This window comes from Pelophylax lessonae (genome assembly GCF_965119305.1).
Source record: "Pelophylax lessonae genome assembly, chromosome: 3".
NCBI classification, from domain to species: Eukaryota; Metazoa; Chordata; class Amphibia; order Anura; family Ranidae; genus Pelophylax; species Pelophylax lessonae.
This window is the reverse complement of record NC_138770.1, coordinates 182981112-183000670: the sequence shown is the minus strand read 5'-3', so window position 1 is coordinate 183000670 and position 19559 is coordinate 182981112. Positions and strand designations below refer to the sequence as shown.

Below are 19559 nucleotides of genomic sequence, written 5' to 3'. Positions count from 1 at the left end.
TTCGGGCATTCCCACCTTATATGTGACATTGTTCCCAAAACCTTACACCACCCGCCAACAATGTGGCGACTTCCCGGCCTAGTAATTATGTACTTTATCTGGTGTATTATACCACCTAGATATACATTTTTAATTAATTTCAGGTGTATTAATATCTACTGCTGAGCCATGTATCATCATCATGCTTTTCTCTAATTGGTAATCTTCACACCGTGTTCCCAATTCCTTTTCCCACTTTTCTATGTATGGCGGTACTGCCGGTTCCATCATTGCCACCAAAATGTTATATATGTTAGAAATACTATTCTTTGTGCCCTCTGACACACAAATATGTTCAAAAGGAAGCAATTCTTTCTCTGATCTTAATGGTTGTGGAAACAATGCAGCGAAATGTGTCAACTGGCCGTATCACCATTCATCAAACTTCCGATTCTTTTTTTTTGTACACACTTTTCCTTTTTCCATTGTATCCTTTAACCGTGCATCATTATCCCCTATCCATTTCCCATATAACTTTCCCTCCCCTGGTGGAAAAAAATTTGTTTCCCTTAGTGGGATCAACGGTGAATTGTATTGTATTTCCAATTTTCTTTTTTTGTGAATTAAATCCCATATTTTGAGTGCCTGGAGTGTTAATATGTGTGCCTTTGTATATATTCTTCTATATTGTGCCGGTAGCCAAATCATTTTTCCTAACTGTGCATTACTAAGAGTGCCTTCTAATTTCACCCAACTTTTGTCACATTTCATCTTAACCCATTCCAAAACCTGTGAAAGTACTGTCGCATAGTAATATTTTTTAAAGTCTGGTACTGCTAGACCCCCTTGTATTTTATCTTTATTTAATACCGCATATTGTATTCTAGCTTTTTTCCCCATATAAACCTTGTTACTAGAGATTTTAGGATCTTAAAATATGTCTGAGGTATTGGGATTGGTAGCATTTGGAACTTATAAGTTATCTTTGGTCCCTCAAAATAACTCAACACACAGCCATTAATGTCTAAACCGCTGGCAGCAAAAGGGAGTACACTGTACACCCCTAAGTGGAAATGTCCAAATTGGGCCCAATTAGCCATTTGCCCTCCCCGGTGTCATGTGACTCGTTAGTGTTAAAAGGTCTCAGGTGTGAATGGGGAGCAGGTGTGTTAAATTTGGTGTTATCGCTCTCACTCTCTAATACTGATCACTGGAAGTTCAACATGGCACCTTATGGCAAAGAGCTCTCTGAGGATATGAAAAAATGAATTGTTGGTCTACATAAAGATGGCCTAGGCTATAAGAAGAGTGCAAACTTGAAACTGAGCTGCAGCATGGTGGCCAAGACCATACAGCGGTTAAACAGAACAGGTTCCACTCAGAATGGGCCTCGCCATGGTCGATCAAAGACGTTGAGTGCACATGCTCAGCGTCATATCCAGAGGTTTTGTTTGAGGAATAACGTATGAGTGCTGCCAACATTGCTGCAGAGGTTGAAGGGGTGAGGGGTCAGCCTGTCAGTGTTTAGACCATACGCCGCACACTGCATCAAATTGGTCTGCAACGGCTGTCGCCCCAGAAGGAAGCCTCTTCTAAAGATGATGAACAAGAAAGCCCACAAACAGTTTGCTGAAGACAAGCAGACTAGGGACATGGATTACTGGAACCATGTCCTGTGATCTAATGAGACCAAGATAAACGTATTTGGTTCAGATGGTGTCAAGCGTGTATGGCGGCAACCAGGTGAGGAGTACAAAGACAAGTGTGTTTTGCCTACAGTTAAGCATGGTGGTGGGAGTGTCATGGTCTGGGGCTGCATGAGTGCTGCTGGCACTTGGGAGCTACATTTCATTGAGGGACCATGAATACCAACATGTACTGTCTGTGACATACTGAAGCAGAGCATGATCCCCTCCCTTCAGAGAATGGGCGGCAGGGCAGTATTCCAACATGATAACAACCCTAAACACACCTCCATGATGACCACTGCCTTGCTAAAGAAGCTGAGATTAAAGGTGATGGACTGGCCTAAACCCCACTGAGCATCTGTTGGTCATTCTCAAACGGAAGGTGGAGGAGAGCAAGGTTTCTAACATCCACCAGCTCCGTGATGTCGTCATGGAGGAGTGGAATAGGACTTCAGTGGCAACCTGTGAAGCTTTGGTGGACTCTATGCCCAAGAGGGTTAAGGCAGTGCTGGAAAATAATGGTGGCCACACCAAATATTGACACTTTTTAAATTAGGGGTGTAGTCACTTTTGTTGCCAGCAGTTTAGACAATAATGGCTGTGAGTTGAGTTATTTTAAGGGGACAGCAAATTTACACTGTTATACAAGCTGTACACTCACTACTTTACATTGTAGCAAAGTGTCATTTCTTCAGTGTTGTCACATGAGAAGATATAATAAAATATCTACAAAAATGTGAGGGGTGTACTCACTTTTGTGAGATACTGTATTTGTATACATGCAGTTTGCGTGCTTTAATTTAGAGGAGAATCCTAAATAAATATAGAATAAAACCAGAAAAGCTCTGCAGCGTGAAGACATGTTACTGCTTAGTATCAGTAATACAAAGCCCAGCAGGGACAGGCAGCAAATCAGTTGATTCTTGGAGAACCCAATCATCTATCCTTTGGAAAAAGCTCTGCATGAATCCAGAAAAACATGGTTTACCTGGTTGTCTGGAACTATTAAGAATAATAGCTAAAGAAAGGTTTATTTTAGAGAGAAGACACACAGAGACAAGTGATCTGACAGAAACTGACAGTTGTTAGAGATTTATGCTGAACAAATGCCCTACATACCACAACACAATGTTCTGGAAGCTACAGTGGGAACACAGCTGGGCTTATAGAACAAAGCTCAAAGGGAAATAAACAATAGCAACCAAAATGAAATCTGCTTTTGTTGTCCTAATTTTTTCACACTGATAAAAGTTAAAGTATCACTGGTTGCTCTGGGTTACTCCTATCATTGCAGTTTTCACACATTTTTAAAGGCTGGGGCTCAATTCACGAAAGTATATTGCATGTGGTTTTCGGGTCACATGCCACACTTTTCCCAAATGTCGCATGTGATACTGAAAATGTCAATTCGCTATCCCCTTATTTCTTTTTTTTGCTAAAGTATTTTTATGTGGCAAAGTTGGCCCAGTTAGCCACCTAAGGAACGGCCTTCAATTCTATGTAGAGCAACTTTCCTTCTCCTTGTAAATTTAGGATAGACTATATAAGTCTCACAAATTTAAATCTCAGCATACTTCTCTGTTCCCTATTCTTAGCAATAGGGAATTCACCCCGGGCCTCACCCCCAGAACGTTCGATTGGTGGACCGATAAAGGTTTTCTGTGCATAGCGGATTTATGTGATCATAGGAAAATATTGTCAAGACAGGTTTTAATAGAGAAATATCAAATGCCAGCTTCAGAATTCTTTCGTTATACCCAGATAACACATTTCTTACATACCTTATTGCAGAATTATGATATAGTAACCATGTCCCCCATGAAATATCTGTGTCAGAAGTTTGATAAGATACGAGGACATATTTCTGAAATGTATACTATTTTAACTAATTCTCTTGTCAAACAGGGCTATATGGCAAAATGGGAGGTAGATTTTCAGGAAACTATTGCGCTGTATGAATGGCATTCCATAGCCCAGGAGGCTTTAACCACTTGCCGACCGCCGCACGACTTTTTACTGCGGAAGTCAGCCCCCTACAGGCAAAACGACGTAGGGCTACGTTGCTCTCCCACGAGCCTCTAGGGGGCGAGCGCGCGCCGCAGGAGGCACGCTCCTGCCCCCGCTCATTCACTAACATCCCCGCGCGAGTGACCGGCGGCTCCGATGTCCGCCGGTCACTCCCGATCTCCCGCTGGAGAGGGAGAAAGGCAGGTGGCTAATGTAAACAAAGCCACCTGTCATTCTCCCTGGTGTAACTGCAGAGATCATACGATCCTGCTATGTAGGATCGTATGTCTCTGTGGTTACATCACAAGCCACGCCCCTCCACAGTTAGAATCACGTCCCTAGGGATACATTTAACCCACTGATCACCAATAAAGTTAACCCCTTCCCTGCCAGTGTCATTTTCTACAGTAACAGTGCATATTTATAGCACTGATTACTGTAGTAATGTCACTGGTACCCCCAAAAGTGTCAAAAATGTCAGTCAAGGGTCCAATCTGTCCGCCGCAATGTCGCAGTCCCGCAAAAAAAATCGCAGATCGCCGCCATTACTAGTAAAAAAAAAAAAAACAATAAAAATGACATAAATCTTTCCCGTAGTTAGTAGACGCAATAACTTTTGCACAAACCAATCAAAATACGCTTATTGCGATTTTTTTTAACCAAACATATGTAGCAGAAAACAAATTGTCCTAAAATGTTAAAAAATTTTGATTTTACATTTTTTTGGGGAATTTCATATAAGAAAATGTGAAAAATATTGTTATTATTTCAAAATTGTCGCTCTTTTTTTGTTTATAGCGCAAAAAGAAAAAATTGCACAGGTGATCAAATACTACCAAAAGAAAGCTCTGCTTGTGGGAAAAAAAGGACGTCAATTTCATTTGGGTACAGCGCCGCGTGACCGTGCAATTGTCTGTTAAAGTCACGCAGTGCCGAATCGCAAAATAGGCCCTGGTCTTTGAGCAGCCAAATCCTCCGGGCCTGAAGTGGTTAAGGTCTTTTGTCATACCTCAATTATCGAAGCGAACTACAAAGTGCTTCTGAGATGGTACATGGTACCAGCTAGGCTGGCAACCTACAGTGGGTACGGAAAGTATTCAGACCCCCTTAAATTTTTCACTCTTTGTTATATTGCAGCAATTTGCTAAAATCATTTAAGTTCATTCTTCTTCCTCATGAATGTACACATAGCACCCCATACTGACAGAAAAACACAGAATTGTTGACATTGTTGCAGATTTTTTTAAAAATAAAAACTGAAATATCACATGGTCCTAAGTATTCAGACCCTTTGCTCAGTATTTAGTAGAAGCCCCCTTTTGATCTAATACAGCCAGGAGTCTTTTTGGGAAAGATGCAACAAGTCTTTCACACCTGGATTTGGGGATCCTCTGCCATTCCTCCTTTCAGATCCTCTCCAGTTCTGTCAGGTTGGATAGTAAACGTTGGTGGACAGCCATTTTTAGGTCTCTCCAGAGATGCTCAATTGGGTTTAAGTCAGGGCTCTGGCTAGGCCATTCAAGAACAGTCACGGAGTTATTGTGAAGCCACTCCTTCGTTATTTTAGCTGTGTGCTTAGGGTCATTGTCTTGTTGGAAGGTAAACCTTCGGCCCAGTCTGAGGTCCAGAGCACTCTGGAGAAGGTTTTTGTCCAGGATATCCCTGTACTTGGCCGCATTCATCTTTCCCTCGATTGCAACCAGTCGTCCTGTCCCTGCAGCTGAAAAACACCCCCACAGCATGATGCTGCCACCACCATGCTTCACTGTTGGGACTGTATTGGACAGGTGATGAGCAGTGCCTGGTTTTCTCCACACATACCGCTTAGAATTAAGGCCAAAAAGTTCTATTTTGGTCTCATCAGACCAGAGAATCTTATTTCTCACCATCTTGGAGTCCTTCAGGTGTTTTTTAGCAAACTCCATGCGGGCTTTCGTGTGTCTTACACTGAGGAGAGGCTTCCGTCGGGCCACTCTGCCATAAAGCCCCGACTGGTGGAGGGCTGCAGTGATGGTTGACTTTCTACAACTTTCTCCCATCTCCTGACTGCATCTCTGGAGCTCAGCCACAGTGATCTTTGGGTTCTTCTTTACCTCTCTCACCAAGGCTCTTCTCCCCTGATAGCTCAGTTTGGCCGGAAGGCCAGCTCTAGGAAGGGTTCTGGTCGTCCCAAACGTCTTCCATTTGAGGATTATGGAGGCCACTGTGCTCTTAGGAACCTTAAGTGCAGCAGAAATCTTTTTGTAACCTTGGCCAGATCCGTGCCTTGCCACAATTCTGTCTCTGAGCTCTTCAGGCAGTTCCTTTGACCTCATGATTCTCATTTGCTCTGACATGCATTGTGATCTGGAAGGTCTTATATAGACAGGTGTGTGGCTTTCCTAATCAAGTCCAATCAGTATAATCAAACACAGCTGGACTAAAATGAAGGTGTAGAACCATCTCAAGGATGATCAGAAGAAATGGAAAGCACCTGAGTTAAATATATGAGTGTCACAGCAAAGGGTCTGAATACTTAGAACCATGGGATATTTCAGTTTTTCTTTTTTAATAAATCTGCAACAATGTCAACAATTCTGTGTTTTTCTGTCAGTATGGGGTGCTATGTGTACATTCATGAGGAAGAAGAATGAACTTAAATGATTTTAGCAAATGGCTGCAATATAACAAAGAGTGAAAAATTTAAGGGGGTCTGAATACTTTCCGTACCCACTGTATATAACGTGAGCGCCCCCCTTATGTTTCCGTGGCTGTGGACAAGAAGGAACGTAATACCACATATGGTGGCAATGCCCTAAGATAAGGCGTTACTGGATTAGGGTGTATAATTTTATCTACACTCTCACTCTCACCCAAGTAGACCTTGTCAAATCCCCAATGGCCTGGTTAGGAAGGGGGTAACACCTTCTGGAGCTGAAGTGGTTAATCCTAGAGAACATAGAGTTTAAACATTCACATTTCTCATATACATCTGACGTAATTTCTACTGAAAGGGAAACTGATTAGTAACTACAGTTTCTATATAATTATCAAGCCCTAATTGTACAGAATAAAGTTTATCTAAATAGTACCATATATTTTTCATAAATAATCTAGAGTATAACCACCTAATGTTTTAAATTTAGAACGTAAGGATGAGAATAAGGTCACAAAAGTGGAGGTAAAGTGAAGATCATAGATAAATCATGGAGCTTAAAACTAAAAAAAAAACAAAAAATAAAAATAGGAAAAAAAACAAAAAAAAGAAAGTGTAGTTGTTCTCTCAGGGGTTTATTTAATAAAGCAGTGCAAAATTAGTCACAATTCTGCAGAGAAACCAATCAGCTTCCAGGTTCTTTTACCAAAGCTTAATTGAACCAGCTGAGGTTAGAAGCTGATTGGTTTCCCAGCAGAATTATGACTAATTTGCACTCTCTAGCTTTAGTAAAAAAAAAAAAAAAAACCACAGTGACTAACAAAATGTTAGCTTTCATTTGCTACATATAAAATAAGGTTTTGGCCAATTCATTTTACCATAATAGTAGGGATCCTGAAGAACCTTTAGATTATGAAAGATTGTCCAATAAAATAGTTTATTGATGCTAACATTCAGTCCTTCCATTTGCTTATTGGCAACATTTGTGGTTAAATATGTCACGATGTCAACACTGTACCCTTCAGGGGGCAGAACCGAAAAGTTGTATCTCAAATCAAATCTCGATTGCTTACTTAAAGTCAAATATTGTTCATGACCAGTAATACCAATGCAACCTAAATTATAAATTCACAGGTAGGTTAATACAGTATCCACACTAAAAGTATACATTGAATATACTAGGTTATCTATAATTAGTATTTGTCGGATGTACGGTACCTTACTCCATGAGAAATGCTTCTTGCTCTATCTTGCTCGGACTTATGTTTAAAATTGGAGTTCCCAGGCACATTTTCTTGTTCCTCTCCATCGGTCTCTTCCCTCTGCTCTGCTTCAATCTGTATAAGGGGCACCTCCATGGTACTAAATGAAGCTTTGCTGACTGAGGCCTCTTGGTTGTCTGTAAATTTGCACTGGGTTTGTGACACAGACTTACTATTAAAGCTTCCTTTATTTGTGCTTTCAAGTGAATCCTGATGTGAAACATTGAGAGATTTTCCACTTTGAACAATGTCCACTGCCAGCTTGTTGGCAAAATTGTCCATGTGTGCTGGTAGTGGTTCATCTATACTTTCAGTTCTGTCTGCTATGATTTTATTTTTGCGCATTAATGCCTCAATGGAGCTGGACCAGGTCTCATGGATTAACATATCTGTTGCCTGGTCGGTGTGGCACCTTTGGTATAAACAAGAGTCCGACTTGCAGAGATTTGTGGAAGAAATGGCATTTACAGGCTGGATGTTGAGAAAATCCCTAGAAGAGCTCCTTGCAAACCCATCCAATGAGTTTGCTTTAACTGGAGTATTTACAGTTAAGCGTGCACTAGATGACCTGTTACAAGGCATGGATGACTGACGGAAACAAAAGGGTGTACGAGATGAAGGAGGCATTAAATTGTTTGTCCATTCTGCAGTATTTCTGCTGGAATAATTGTCCCTGTTTTCCTTGTCTATTTCCTTCAGCATGTAGCGATAGAACTCTTCAGTTATGCTCTCTGTACTAGACTGTTTAGAAAGACAAGTAGGTCTCACGTTCAAGTGGCTGTTCCTCCTGCAAAGCTGCTGCAAAGCAGAATTCAGAATGTTACTTGCATTCTTGCCAGCATAGTAGTCCAAAAGTAGCTCAAATTCTCTTCCTTCATTTTCCATTTGATTCACCATAAATCTTGAAAATTCATCTGTGATACTTTCACAGCTTGACTGTTTGGATACTGAGCTTGTCCTGCTGAAAGGCTGTCCTAATGTATTTCCAGGGCCAAGTGTGTTGAGAAGACTTTTAGTATCTAAATCCTCCTCTGGGATACTCTCATAACTGGAAGCTTTTCCTCGATTCCACCTCTCACAGTGTAACCTGTTTCGTGACACATTTTGGCCCTGCCATAATGAATCTGCAACTGATGGTTCTGTTAGACTCATTATTTTTGAAGCTACTTCATTTGCAAAAGCATTAACAGGGTCTTGGACATCTTCGAAGTTGATAGACTCATCTACTACTCGGTTCATAAGTCGCTCTTTAAGCTCTGGGTGTTCATCTGTCTTCTTTTTTATTTCACTGAGGCGTGGTGGTCTATGCCTTCTTACCACTGCCCCACCAGTTGATGCCTCCTTCTTCCTTTTTACTGTCCTACAAGGAGGGAGCAGGCATTCACTTCCTTTTGCCCATGCACAAAACCATGGCTGCTTCCCATTGGAATTTTCCAGGCATATGGCAGCTATTTCTGTGGCCATAGACACAACAGTTTCTGCTAAGTCATCAGCAAATTCTGTTAAGCAGTAATTGCTGACTGTATGTTTTACAGAAAGTACAGCCTGAGCAGGGTGCAGTGTGTAACTACTACCCAAAGGTGAACTTACAATGATTTCCTTGGATACGTAACTCTCGTAGTTGACATTTTCTTGACTCCCTGATTTTGGTAATGCATCTATGGAACCTTTATCTGCCCAATGTCTGCATTCATCATCTGAGAAAGTGCCATCACTGACGAAGAAAGCTTTATGCTCATCATGGTAACGTTTGTAGCGTTCTCTTTTCAGGCACTGTTTAGAGAAAGATGGTTTCCCTTGAACCCCATTACTATAACACCCCTCACCGTTCTCCTTAACTTCATTTTGTTTGAGGGTAACTGGTTCAACTTTTTGTTCTGTGCTATAGCTGTGTAACTGCATTATTTTGCTATCACTCCTTGGAACTATCGGCTTGTGAGCTTTTGGTAAGTCATATAAGTCATTCTGACTGTCTGTTTGGTCTGGGCCTGCAGATCTTGGACAAACAGTCTCAACATTCAAAGATAAGTCTCCAGTTTGTACTAGATCACTCATTTTCTTACAAGTGAAATGCATCACATTATATAGAAGATCAGTAGTAGTTGTCACAAAATCACTTGGAGCAGTGGAAAGCTGTCGACTCTCAGTAACCTGCAGCGTCTGGATTTCCTTTTCAGCAGAATGTCTAAGTATCATATCAGATAAGTTATGAGCAAGATCATCGTTAACAACATCCCCCACATGAATGATTTTGGAAGAACTTACACTGGTCAAGATTTTGTTATTCATAGACTCAATAAACTCTCCCACATTTTTGTAGGTGCTTGGACTTGTCAAAACTACAGCTGCTTCTTTTAGAAGAACCTTTGCAATGTTGTCCTTGAATTTATCGATGCTTGTTCCCAATGCAATGCTGCAGTGTAAAGCCACAGCTGTTGAGGCATCAGCTGCAACTAAAAGCCCACTGGAAGTACTAGGGTAGCTGACTTTCTTTTGATCCCCAAGTCCGCAAACAGCTACTGCACTTGCCACCCTAGTTAGTCCACACAAAGCAGAGGGCAATGAATAATCTGCCCCCACAGTAACATTTGGAAACCCTACAAGGTCTGAAATACTGTCCTCAGAAATGTCTCTATCCTGTGAATCTACATTTTTTAACTGATTCACTTTACTTTGCTCTGAAGACTTAGGGCTAGATATTGTACCTATAACTGATGCTGCACATGCTAAAGCTACTTCTAAAGTACTTTGCGTGGAGCCTGAAGATCCATCCTCATCTGTCCAGTGATCACAAACATTTGTGGTCTCCTGCTCAGACCAATGAGACTCATCCACCCAATCAGTTGGGCCATCACAACTGTCTGGACTCTGAACTATAACAATTTTTGGAAGGTCATTCCAAGAACGGGCTGCTGCAGGAGATCCTTCTTTGCAGGTGACTCCAGACAGTAAAGAGTCCCCAGCAGATATGCTGACAGCAGCTTCCTTGGTAAAAGAGCTGTCAGACTGTGATAGTCTGATAAATGCATCCTGCAGTACACATTCAGCCAGGTTTGTTGCATACTGGCCTGTGGTTGCTGGATCTTCAAAAGATTCTGTGCGATGGTCAGTCTCACCGGCTGTGGCATGCTGGATGTTTTTTTCTGCTGGATGCTTGGCTTGCATTGCAGTATGGCAAAGTTCATTAATACATCTTTCAGTTTTACACTCAGCTGCCTTTTCAAGACAACCACTGACTAGAGAAGGTCGTCTCCCTTCAGAGTTTCTCCTTGATTCCACCCTTTGACCAACATTGACAAGATGCTCTTCTTTCCTGAGATTTGCTCTTCCATTCTTTTTGTTCTGTGGATTTTCATACACTTTCCTTTTCACTTTCTTGATCTCATCAGGGGGCTCTGAAATTGAAAGATGAGAAAAGTGGGTCAGAACTAGTTCTACTTTTAAGGATTTTTATGAGGTACACAGTACAGGCTTGAATATCTCAAGACATGACTCATGCAGTAAGCATTAACAAGTATGACAAGTGTCAAACAGAAATTTTTTGGTTAAGGTGTAGCTACAGACTAGCTCAGTAATGCTTCAAAGTTATATTGTGTTTGATGTCAGCATTTGATCCTGCATTCATGAGAAATGTGACTCAAGAGTCATCAATAATATAAAACTTTTATTAAAGGAAGGCTGGGATTTACATATGGAAATGCAAATGCAACCATAAATTTTGAGACTTCATAGAAAGAGTTTGAAATAAACATATCCGGCAATGAACTGAATTGGAAGTTAGGCTTTAAAAGGAAGTTCACCCAGATCTTGAAAAACTAAAAGCCAGGTGCTCCAAGTACTGCTGACATGTAAAAGCACATACTTACTAGCCCATGATGTCCAGTGCTGTCTTCCCACAACCCAAAGGTTTCCCAGATTTTTTTCTCTCCCACCACCATCTTGTATTTGGGAGCTGGCTGTGTAATTAGAGAGTGATAGTTGGTCACCAAACCAAAGATTGCATTAGTCAGTGTGCACGTGCAGGCCAGCAGACTATGAGGAGATCATCCTCCTGAAACCTTCTGTGTCATAGGAGGCTGCGGGTGGGGTGATATAGAGACAGAGCCCATCTAATTTCCTGGCTAGAGGATGTCCAGCATCACCTAACCCCTTCCTTCCCAATCAGACCGTGTCTGAGCCATTCATTGGATTTCAGTACTTTCAATCGTGGAGGCTCAGCATCATGTAGAAGTTAGCTAGGGTGGTTTGTGCACAAATATGGCTGCCTCGAAAAGCCTTGTTCTCCTATCTGACTTTTCCCCTTCAAGCAGGGCCGTCTTTTCCATTGGGCACGCCCGGCGGTTGCCCGGGGGCCCCACTTGCCAAGGGGCCCCACAAACATGGACATGGTGGCAATTACTGTCAACAGGCCTGAGGCCAGAATCCAGATTACCTGGTGGTCTAGGGCCCCCCCGTTGTCCGCCGGGCCCCGCCCTCCCCCCCGTTGTTGTCCGCCGGTGGCTCAAGTCTCAGTCTGCTGTCTGCACTGCACACTGGTTGCTAAGGCCAGGCCGATTGGCATCTAGCAACCAGTGACGTTAGCAGAGCAGACCCATGATGCACAGCGGAGGAGGATCCTCCTCGTCGGCTCGTCTTCCTCTACGCGCCTAGAAGACTGGCTCCGCCTCCACCCAACTTCTCCCTTCATGTGCACTTGTGCAGCCGTTGTGAAAGGTAAGGCAGCCAGCTGCCAGGCTGCTTAATTTTCTTTTTTTTTTTCACACTCTCTCTCTCTCTCTCCATCGATCGACACAAGAGACAACTACCTGGAGAATATACCTTACTATATATTGGTCCCTGTAATATGCATATAGTAAGGTATATATCCTCCAGGTAGTAGTTGTACTCTCTTGTAGTATATAGTGTGCCCTGTAATGTGTATATAGTCTACCTGGAGGATATATACCTTACTATATACATATTACAGGGACCAATATATACTACAAGAGAGTACAACTAGGCTGGAGTATATACCTTACTATATACATATTACAGGGAACACTATATACTACAAGAGACTCTTGTAGTATATAGTGTTCCCTGTAATATGTATATAGTAAGGTATATACTCCAGGTAGTTGTACTCTCTTGTAGTATATTCTCATGGGTGATTGTGTAGGCAGGGGGCCCCAGTGCACTGCAATGCCCAGGGGCCTATAAGGCTCTTAAGATGGCACTGCCATAGAGCCTTAGAGCCAGCCAAGTGCTTGCATCAGTGTTTAGGGTTCTTGAGAGACGTACTGAGGGAGGGTACTGTGATATTTTCAGGAAGCTATGTAAAGCACCCTGCTGGCCCCTTCCACCAGTCATAATCTGCCTGAATTGCTTACAGAGAACCAGCGATAAAGCTACTGGGTCAAAAAATAAGGTATGTAATAAAAAAAGAAAAGGTATTTTTTGTAAATGTCATTAGCATGTTGTTGAGGGTGAAGCAGAAACCAAGGGAGGCAAAATATAAGTGGATTAAACTTCAGCTTCACAAAAGGTACCAGAGTATCTTGTACATTTTTATAGTGGAATCTAGAGCATACTTATTATTCAGAAGTAATTAAATATTTACTGCCTAACAACCGTACAGGTTCATAACCTCAGTGATGTATATATATAAGCATGATAACTGAGCTTAAACTAGAAGGGTCCAAACACATCTATGTACCTATATAGTTGGGTGATTTTCTTTAACATACAAACTGCTTCTTTTTAAGAAGTACATAGTAGATCTAGGGGACTAGTCTGATTGCCCTCAGAGGTAAGAAAAAAATCATTAAAACATTGTACTACACTTTTTTAAGGACCTTCCATATTCCTATGGATCAGCTATGACTTTGAGGACTCTGAGAATGCAAGTTTTCCCTTTTTGCTGATGGTTGAACTTGACAGACTTGTATACATTTTGTGTACATTTTCAACCTAATGTATGTACCCTATATATAAATAATTAATATGTGTATTATTGTTTTCTTCTTTTTTTAATAAAGCATTAAGTGTCCATTCACACTACCGCGACTTGTCAGGCGACTGGTCCGTCGCGGTCCATTGTGTGCTACAGGAAGCGTTCTAATAGGAGCGACACACTTAGAAAAAGGTTCCTGTACTACTTTGGGGTGACATCGGAGCGACTTGCATAGACATTCATTATATGAAGTCCGTGCAAGTCTCGCCGAAGTTGCGGTGCACGCGACTTCACAGGTCGCCCCCGAAGTCATGCCGCGTTAGTGTGAACCGGCACTTACAAACATGTTTACAGATCAACTTACACTTTCATGAATTTATTATGGATGAAGACCCTAACAGTTGTTTATATGTATCCTTACTTTACAAGCAGTGGATGTTGAACTGTACACCTTCCTCTGTACTGAACATGAGCTGATACAGTGATTCCAGAATGTGTTTAACACATTCTCGGTCTGAAAATGCTATAGACTCCTAAAACGCACCATTAAAAGCTTTTTTTTTTTAACCAGTTCTGGACCGAAAGGATTTGCCCCCTTAATGACAGGCCATTTTTTGCGATTCAGCACTGCACTAATTTAACGGGCAATTGCGCGGACGTGCAACGCTGTACCCAAATAAAATTGATTGTACTTTTTTCCCCACAAATAGAGCTTTTTTTTGGTGGTATTTGATCACCTGCGCGATTTTTTTATTTTTTTTGCGCTATAAACAAAAAATTGCAACAATCCTGAAAAAAAAAAAAAACAATAATTTTCACATTCTGCTATATAACATTCCAAAAAAAAAAATTAAAAAATCTAAATATTTTAACATTTTAGGCCAATTTGTTTTCTGCTACATATTTTTGGTAAAAAAAATCGCAATAAGCGTATTTTGATTAGTTTGCGCAATAGTTATTGCATCTACTAACTATGGGAAAGATTTATGTAATTTTTATTGTTTTTTTTTTTTACTAGTAATGGCCGCGATCTGCGATTTTTTGCGGGACTGTGACATTGCTGTGGACAGATCGGACCCCTAACTGACATTTTTGACACTTTTGGGGGGACCAGTGACATTACTACAGTAATCAGTGCTAAAAATATGCACTTTTACTGTAATAATGACACTGGCAGGGAAGGGGTTAACACTGTGGGTAATCAAGGGGTTAAATGTGAGCCTAGGGGAGTGATTCTAACTGTATGGGGGCGGGGCTTTTGAAATGATCACAGAGACCTGTGATCCTATATAGGAGGATCACAGGCACTCTGTGATCATTCCAGAGAGAAGAACGGTCAGCTGTGTTTACAACAGCTGACCGTTCTTCTCTCTCAGTGGGGAGCCATCGCGGGTGGCAGGCGGCAATTGGAGCTGCCTGCCCTGTGCATCGGAGTCCCCACTGATGAGTGGGGGCGGGAGCACACCGCCAGCGGCACATCCCCCCCAGCTGTAGCTGCGCGACTGACGTAGACCTACGGTGGTTCGCGCAGGAGGGGCTGCCTGCCACAGTAAAACTGCGGTGGGCGGTCCGGAAGTGGTTAAATAACAAACATGTTATACTGCTCTGTTGCAGTGGTTTTGCACAGGGTGGCCCGGATCCTCCTCTTCTTGGGTCTCTCTTCAGTGCTCCTAGCCCCTCCCTCTGCTGCTTGCTGTGAAGGCACCCGAGCCGAGTAACAGCTCTCTGTGCCCATTCAGACACAGAGCCTCTACCCGCCCTGTTCCCTCTCTCTCCTGATTGGCTGACTGACTTTGATTGGCAGCAGTGAGAGCCAATCATGCCGTGCTGCTCCCTCAGCCAATGAGGAGGGGAGTCCCTGGCAGCTGAGACACTCCTGCATCATGGCTGGATAAAGATGGGCTCAGGTAAGTATTAGGGGGACGGAGGGGGGGCTGCCGCACACAGAAGGTTTTTTTTATCTTATGCCTTTACAATCCCTTTAAAGTGTTACTAAATCCAGGAGCCTGCATTCACTATATTTGGTCTCCTACAGTACACAGAACATGGAAATGCAATTATTTTAGTAAATATATAAACGGCTAAATACCTTTTCTCATCAGCAGTTAGAGCAGTCTTGTGATTTCTATTAGTGTCTAGTGAAAGCTTGTAGGAGTAGCTTTCATTTTGCTCTCACTGTCCTATCAAACTGCAGAACCCCTGACCCTCTGTCTGGACAGTGCTGATTGGCCCTGTGCTGATCACATGCACTCTCCCAAGAAAAGAAAAACTCTTTAGCAATACACACCAAAACTGAGCATGTGCAGCTTGTTCCCTAGCCTCTGTTCTATGAGAGAATGGGTTGGGACTGGGGAATAAGGGGAGGATCAGAGAAAACAGGATCAAACAGCTTTTTACACAATGCAGAGGATTAACCTCTTAGGTTCCAAAGTAAGTATAACAAGCATGCTTTACTGCATATACAGACTGATTTTACTGTTATGGGTAACACTTTAGGCATATTGTTGACAGATATGATTTTTTGTATCTTTCACTCAAATAGCCAATTTTTTACATTTTTTTATATCCATTGATGTAATACAGTGACACAGATGATCTCGGAGGTAGGAGTCCAGGACAATCTGGGCTCTAGCGATCACAGGATGATCACATTTAGTATAAATAACAATATAAAAAGGCAAGTGGGGAACATAAGAACCCTAAACTTCAGAAGGGCAGACTTTCCAAAATTGTACTCAATGATGGAAAGGGTGAACTGGGACCAAACCCTGGGATCCCTGACCACTGAGGAAAAATGGGAATGCTTTAGGAACATATTAAGCAAAGGCATCTTGCAGTGCATTCCTATGGGGAATAAATTTAGAAGAGACAAAGCCAAACCTGGCTGGCTAAACCGTAGCGTTAAAAAACTTATTAGGGGAAAAAATTGGCCTTCAAGAAATATAAATCAGAGGGCACAGTATCGGCCTTCCAGCAATACAAGGAGGAAAATAAGAAGTGTAAACACGAAATCAAGATGGCTAAAATCAACTTTGAGAGACAAATAGCGGAGGATAGTAAAAAAAACCCAAAGAAATTCTTTAAATATATCAACAGCAAAAAAACTAGGGCAGAGCATATTGCACACATAATTAACGATGATGGGAGGATGGTTACAGAGGACACTGAAAAAGCAACCGTGCTGAATGCTTTTTTCTCGTCAGTCTTTACGCAGGAAAAGGAGGGGTACACTGACCATGACTGTATGGTTAGTAGTAATACACAGGACTTGCCACTATGGCTAACAGAGGGGGAAATCAGGGAAAGACTGGATAAACTTAACACAAACAAATCACCAGGCCCGGATGGCGTACATCCGAGAGTGCTCAAGGAACTCAGTATGGTTATATCTAGACCACTGTTCCTAATCTTTGCTGACAGTATTAGGACAGGAGATGTACCAGGGGATTGGAGGAAGGCTAACGTGATTCCGATATTCAAAAAGGGCCAGAGACATATCCCGGGAAATTATAGGCCTGTCAGTTTGACATCAATAGTATGTAAACTTCTGGAGGGGATGATAAGGGACTATATCGTAGAGTATGCTAAAGACAACAACATCATCAGTAGTAACCAACACGGGTTTACAAATGGGCGTTCTTGTCAAACCAATCTCTTAGCATTCTACGAGGAAGTGAGCTGTGAGCTAGATAGGGGCAGACCAGTGGATGTGGTGTACTTGGATTTCGCTAAGGCGTTTGATACAGTTTCCCACAAGCGCTTAATTTATAAAATAAGGTCTGCAGGTATCGACAGCAGGGTTTGCTCTTGGATACGGAACTGGCTAAAAGGCCGTGTCCAAAGGGTGGTAATAAACAGCGCATACTCAGACTGGGCTGAGGTAGTAAGCGGGGTGCCCCAGGGCTCAGTCCTGGGACCAACCTTGTTCAATTTATTCATAAACAGCATTGAGGACGGGATCAGTAGTTCGTTATCAATTTTTGCAGATGACACAAAATTGGCCAGGGCAATAACTGCACAGCATGAAGCAGATATCCTACAGAATGACCTGGACAAAATTACGGAGTGGGCAACGACATGGCAAATGAGGTTTAATGTGGAGAAGTGTAAGGTTTTGCACTTGGGGACCAAAAACATAAAAACACAATACATGTTAGGAGGGGAACCCTTGGGGGACTCAAAAATGGAGAAAGATCTGGGAGTCTTGGTTGATGATAGATTAGGCAACAGCATGCAATGCCAAGCGGCAGCTTCCAAAGCCAACAGAATATTAGCATGCATAAAGAAAGGGATGTATTCCAGAGATAAGACTATAATCCTTCCACTTTATAAAACTCTGATCCGACCGCATCTGGAGTATTCTGTCCAGTTCTGGTCGCCAGTCCTCAGGAGGGATGTGTTGGAGCTGGAGAGAGTCCAGAGAAGGGCAACTAAACTAATTAGGGGATTGGAGGACCTTACCTATGAAGAGCGGCTGCAATCGCTCGATTTATTTTCCCTGGAGAAGAGACGTCTGAGAGGGGACATGATAGCAATTTATAAATATCTTAATGGGGATCTCAGCTTAGAAAAAAAGCTGTTCATTCGAAGGAATTGCATGAGGACTCGAGGACATACAATGCGATTAGAGGAGAAGCGTTTTAACCTCAGGCAACGTGGGGGGTTCTTTACTGTTAGGGCTACAAGATTGTGGAATTGTCTACCACAAGAGGTGGTTTCTGCGGGTAGTATGGTGACTTTCAAAAGACTCTTAGACTTACATCTCAAGGATCAGGAGATAAAGGGCTATGTTAGATGATTACAGTCACACACACCTACACAGGTTGAACTGGATGGACTATTGTCTTTATTCAACCTCACCTACTATGTAACTATGTAACTATGTAACTATGTAAGATGACACAATGACTTTCCAAAGCAAGTAAACTATTCAATTGGTAGCATGCTGGCTTATCCATAGAAATGTATGCTAAGGTTCTAAAAGGTCTAACACATTCTAATAATAACACCATTATTTAACTGTTTTCTACTAATGTGAGTACTGTGCCAAGATCTAAATGAAAAATATCCCAAAATGATCTATAGCACTTCCTCAGTTGCTACTGACAGCTTCTAAAAACAGTGGCATCAGCAAATGCAGTAGAATGTACCCACACTATTTTGTCATTCCAAACAGCCTAATGCCAGACTCATATATAATTGGCCTTATTCATGATATATTACATTTGTATTAAAAAGAAAAGCAGTGCTGAATTTTTCCAACATCCTCTTCACGTAGGCATGATGTAAAAGCAGAATAAATCCTTGGTTTGTTAAAGGAAAGATAGAAATTCCCACTGCATGCCTGTTTTTTTTTAAAATACTAGTTGACTGACTGTCATGCTGACCTTTTGGCTTTAATATTTCGAGTTTCTGACCTGAAACAAGTGTGTAATTAAAGGCTTTTGACTTTTTTCCAACTTTCCTGATTCGTATACTAGTTCCAGGACAGAGACTACGAGAACCATTTTCAGAAGAAGCTTAAAGATACAGATTTCAAGATCAGCAGGCCAATTTTCAAATTAGGCAAAGCCATCACCCTTCACCCAAAAATGTTGAGAATTGTTATGTTTTCTATTTAACCACTTGCCGACCGCCGCACGACTATCTACGTCGGCGGTCAGCCCCTCACAGGCATAGTGACGTAGGGCTACGTCACTAGCTTGTGAGGGTCTAGGGAGCGAGCGCGCGCCGCCGGAGGCGCGCTCCCACGTGGTCACGGACCCCCCCGCGCGTGTGACCGGCGGACCCGATGTCCGCCGGTCACTCTGTGATCGTCGGGGGAGAGGGAGAAAGTCAGGCGGCTTGTGTAAACAAGCTGCCTGTCATTCTCCCCTGTGTATGAAGGATGATCATACGGTTCTACTATGTAGAACCGTTGATCACTCTTCATACATCTGAAGCCACAGCCAATCACAGTAGAAAGCACGCCCCTAGGGACACACATAGCCCCTCCCTTTCAAAAAAGTTAACCCCTTCACTGCCAGTGTATTTTTACAGTAACAGTGCATATGTAT

General features: G+C 42.2%; 1 protein-coding gene across 1 annotated transcript in view; it reads right to left on the bottom strand.

Moving 5' to 3' along the window:
• The window catches only part of SPHKAP (SPHK1 interactor, AKAP domain containing), a 257420-nt gene that overhangs the window by 22312 nt on the left and 215549 nt on the right, over positions 1 to 19559 (bottom strand). Inside the window, exon 6 of the mRNA XM_082249593.1 lies at positions 7528 to 10966. Within this exon, the coding sequence (XP_082105719.1) occupies positions 7528 to 10966 (3439 nt within the window). The remainder of the gene's footprint in view (positions 1 to 7527; positions 10967 to 19559) is intronic.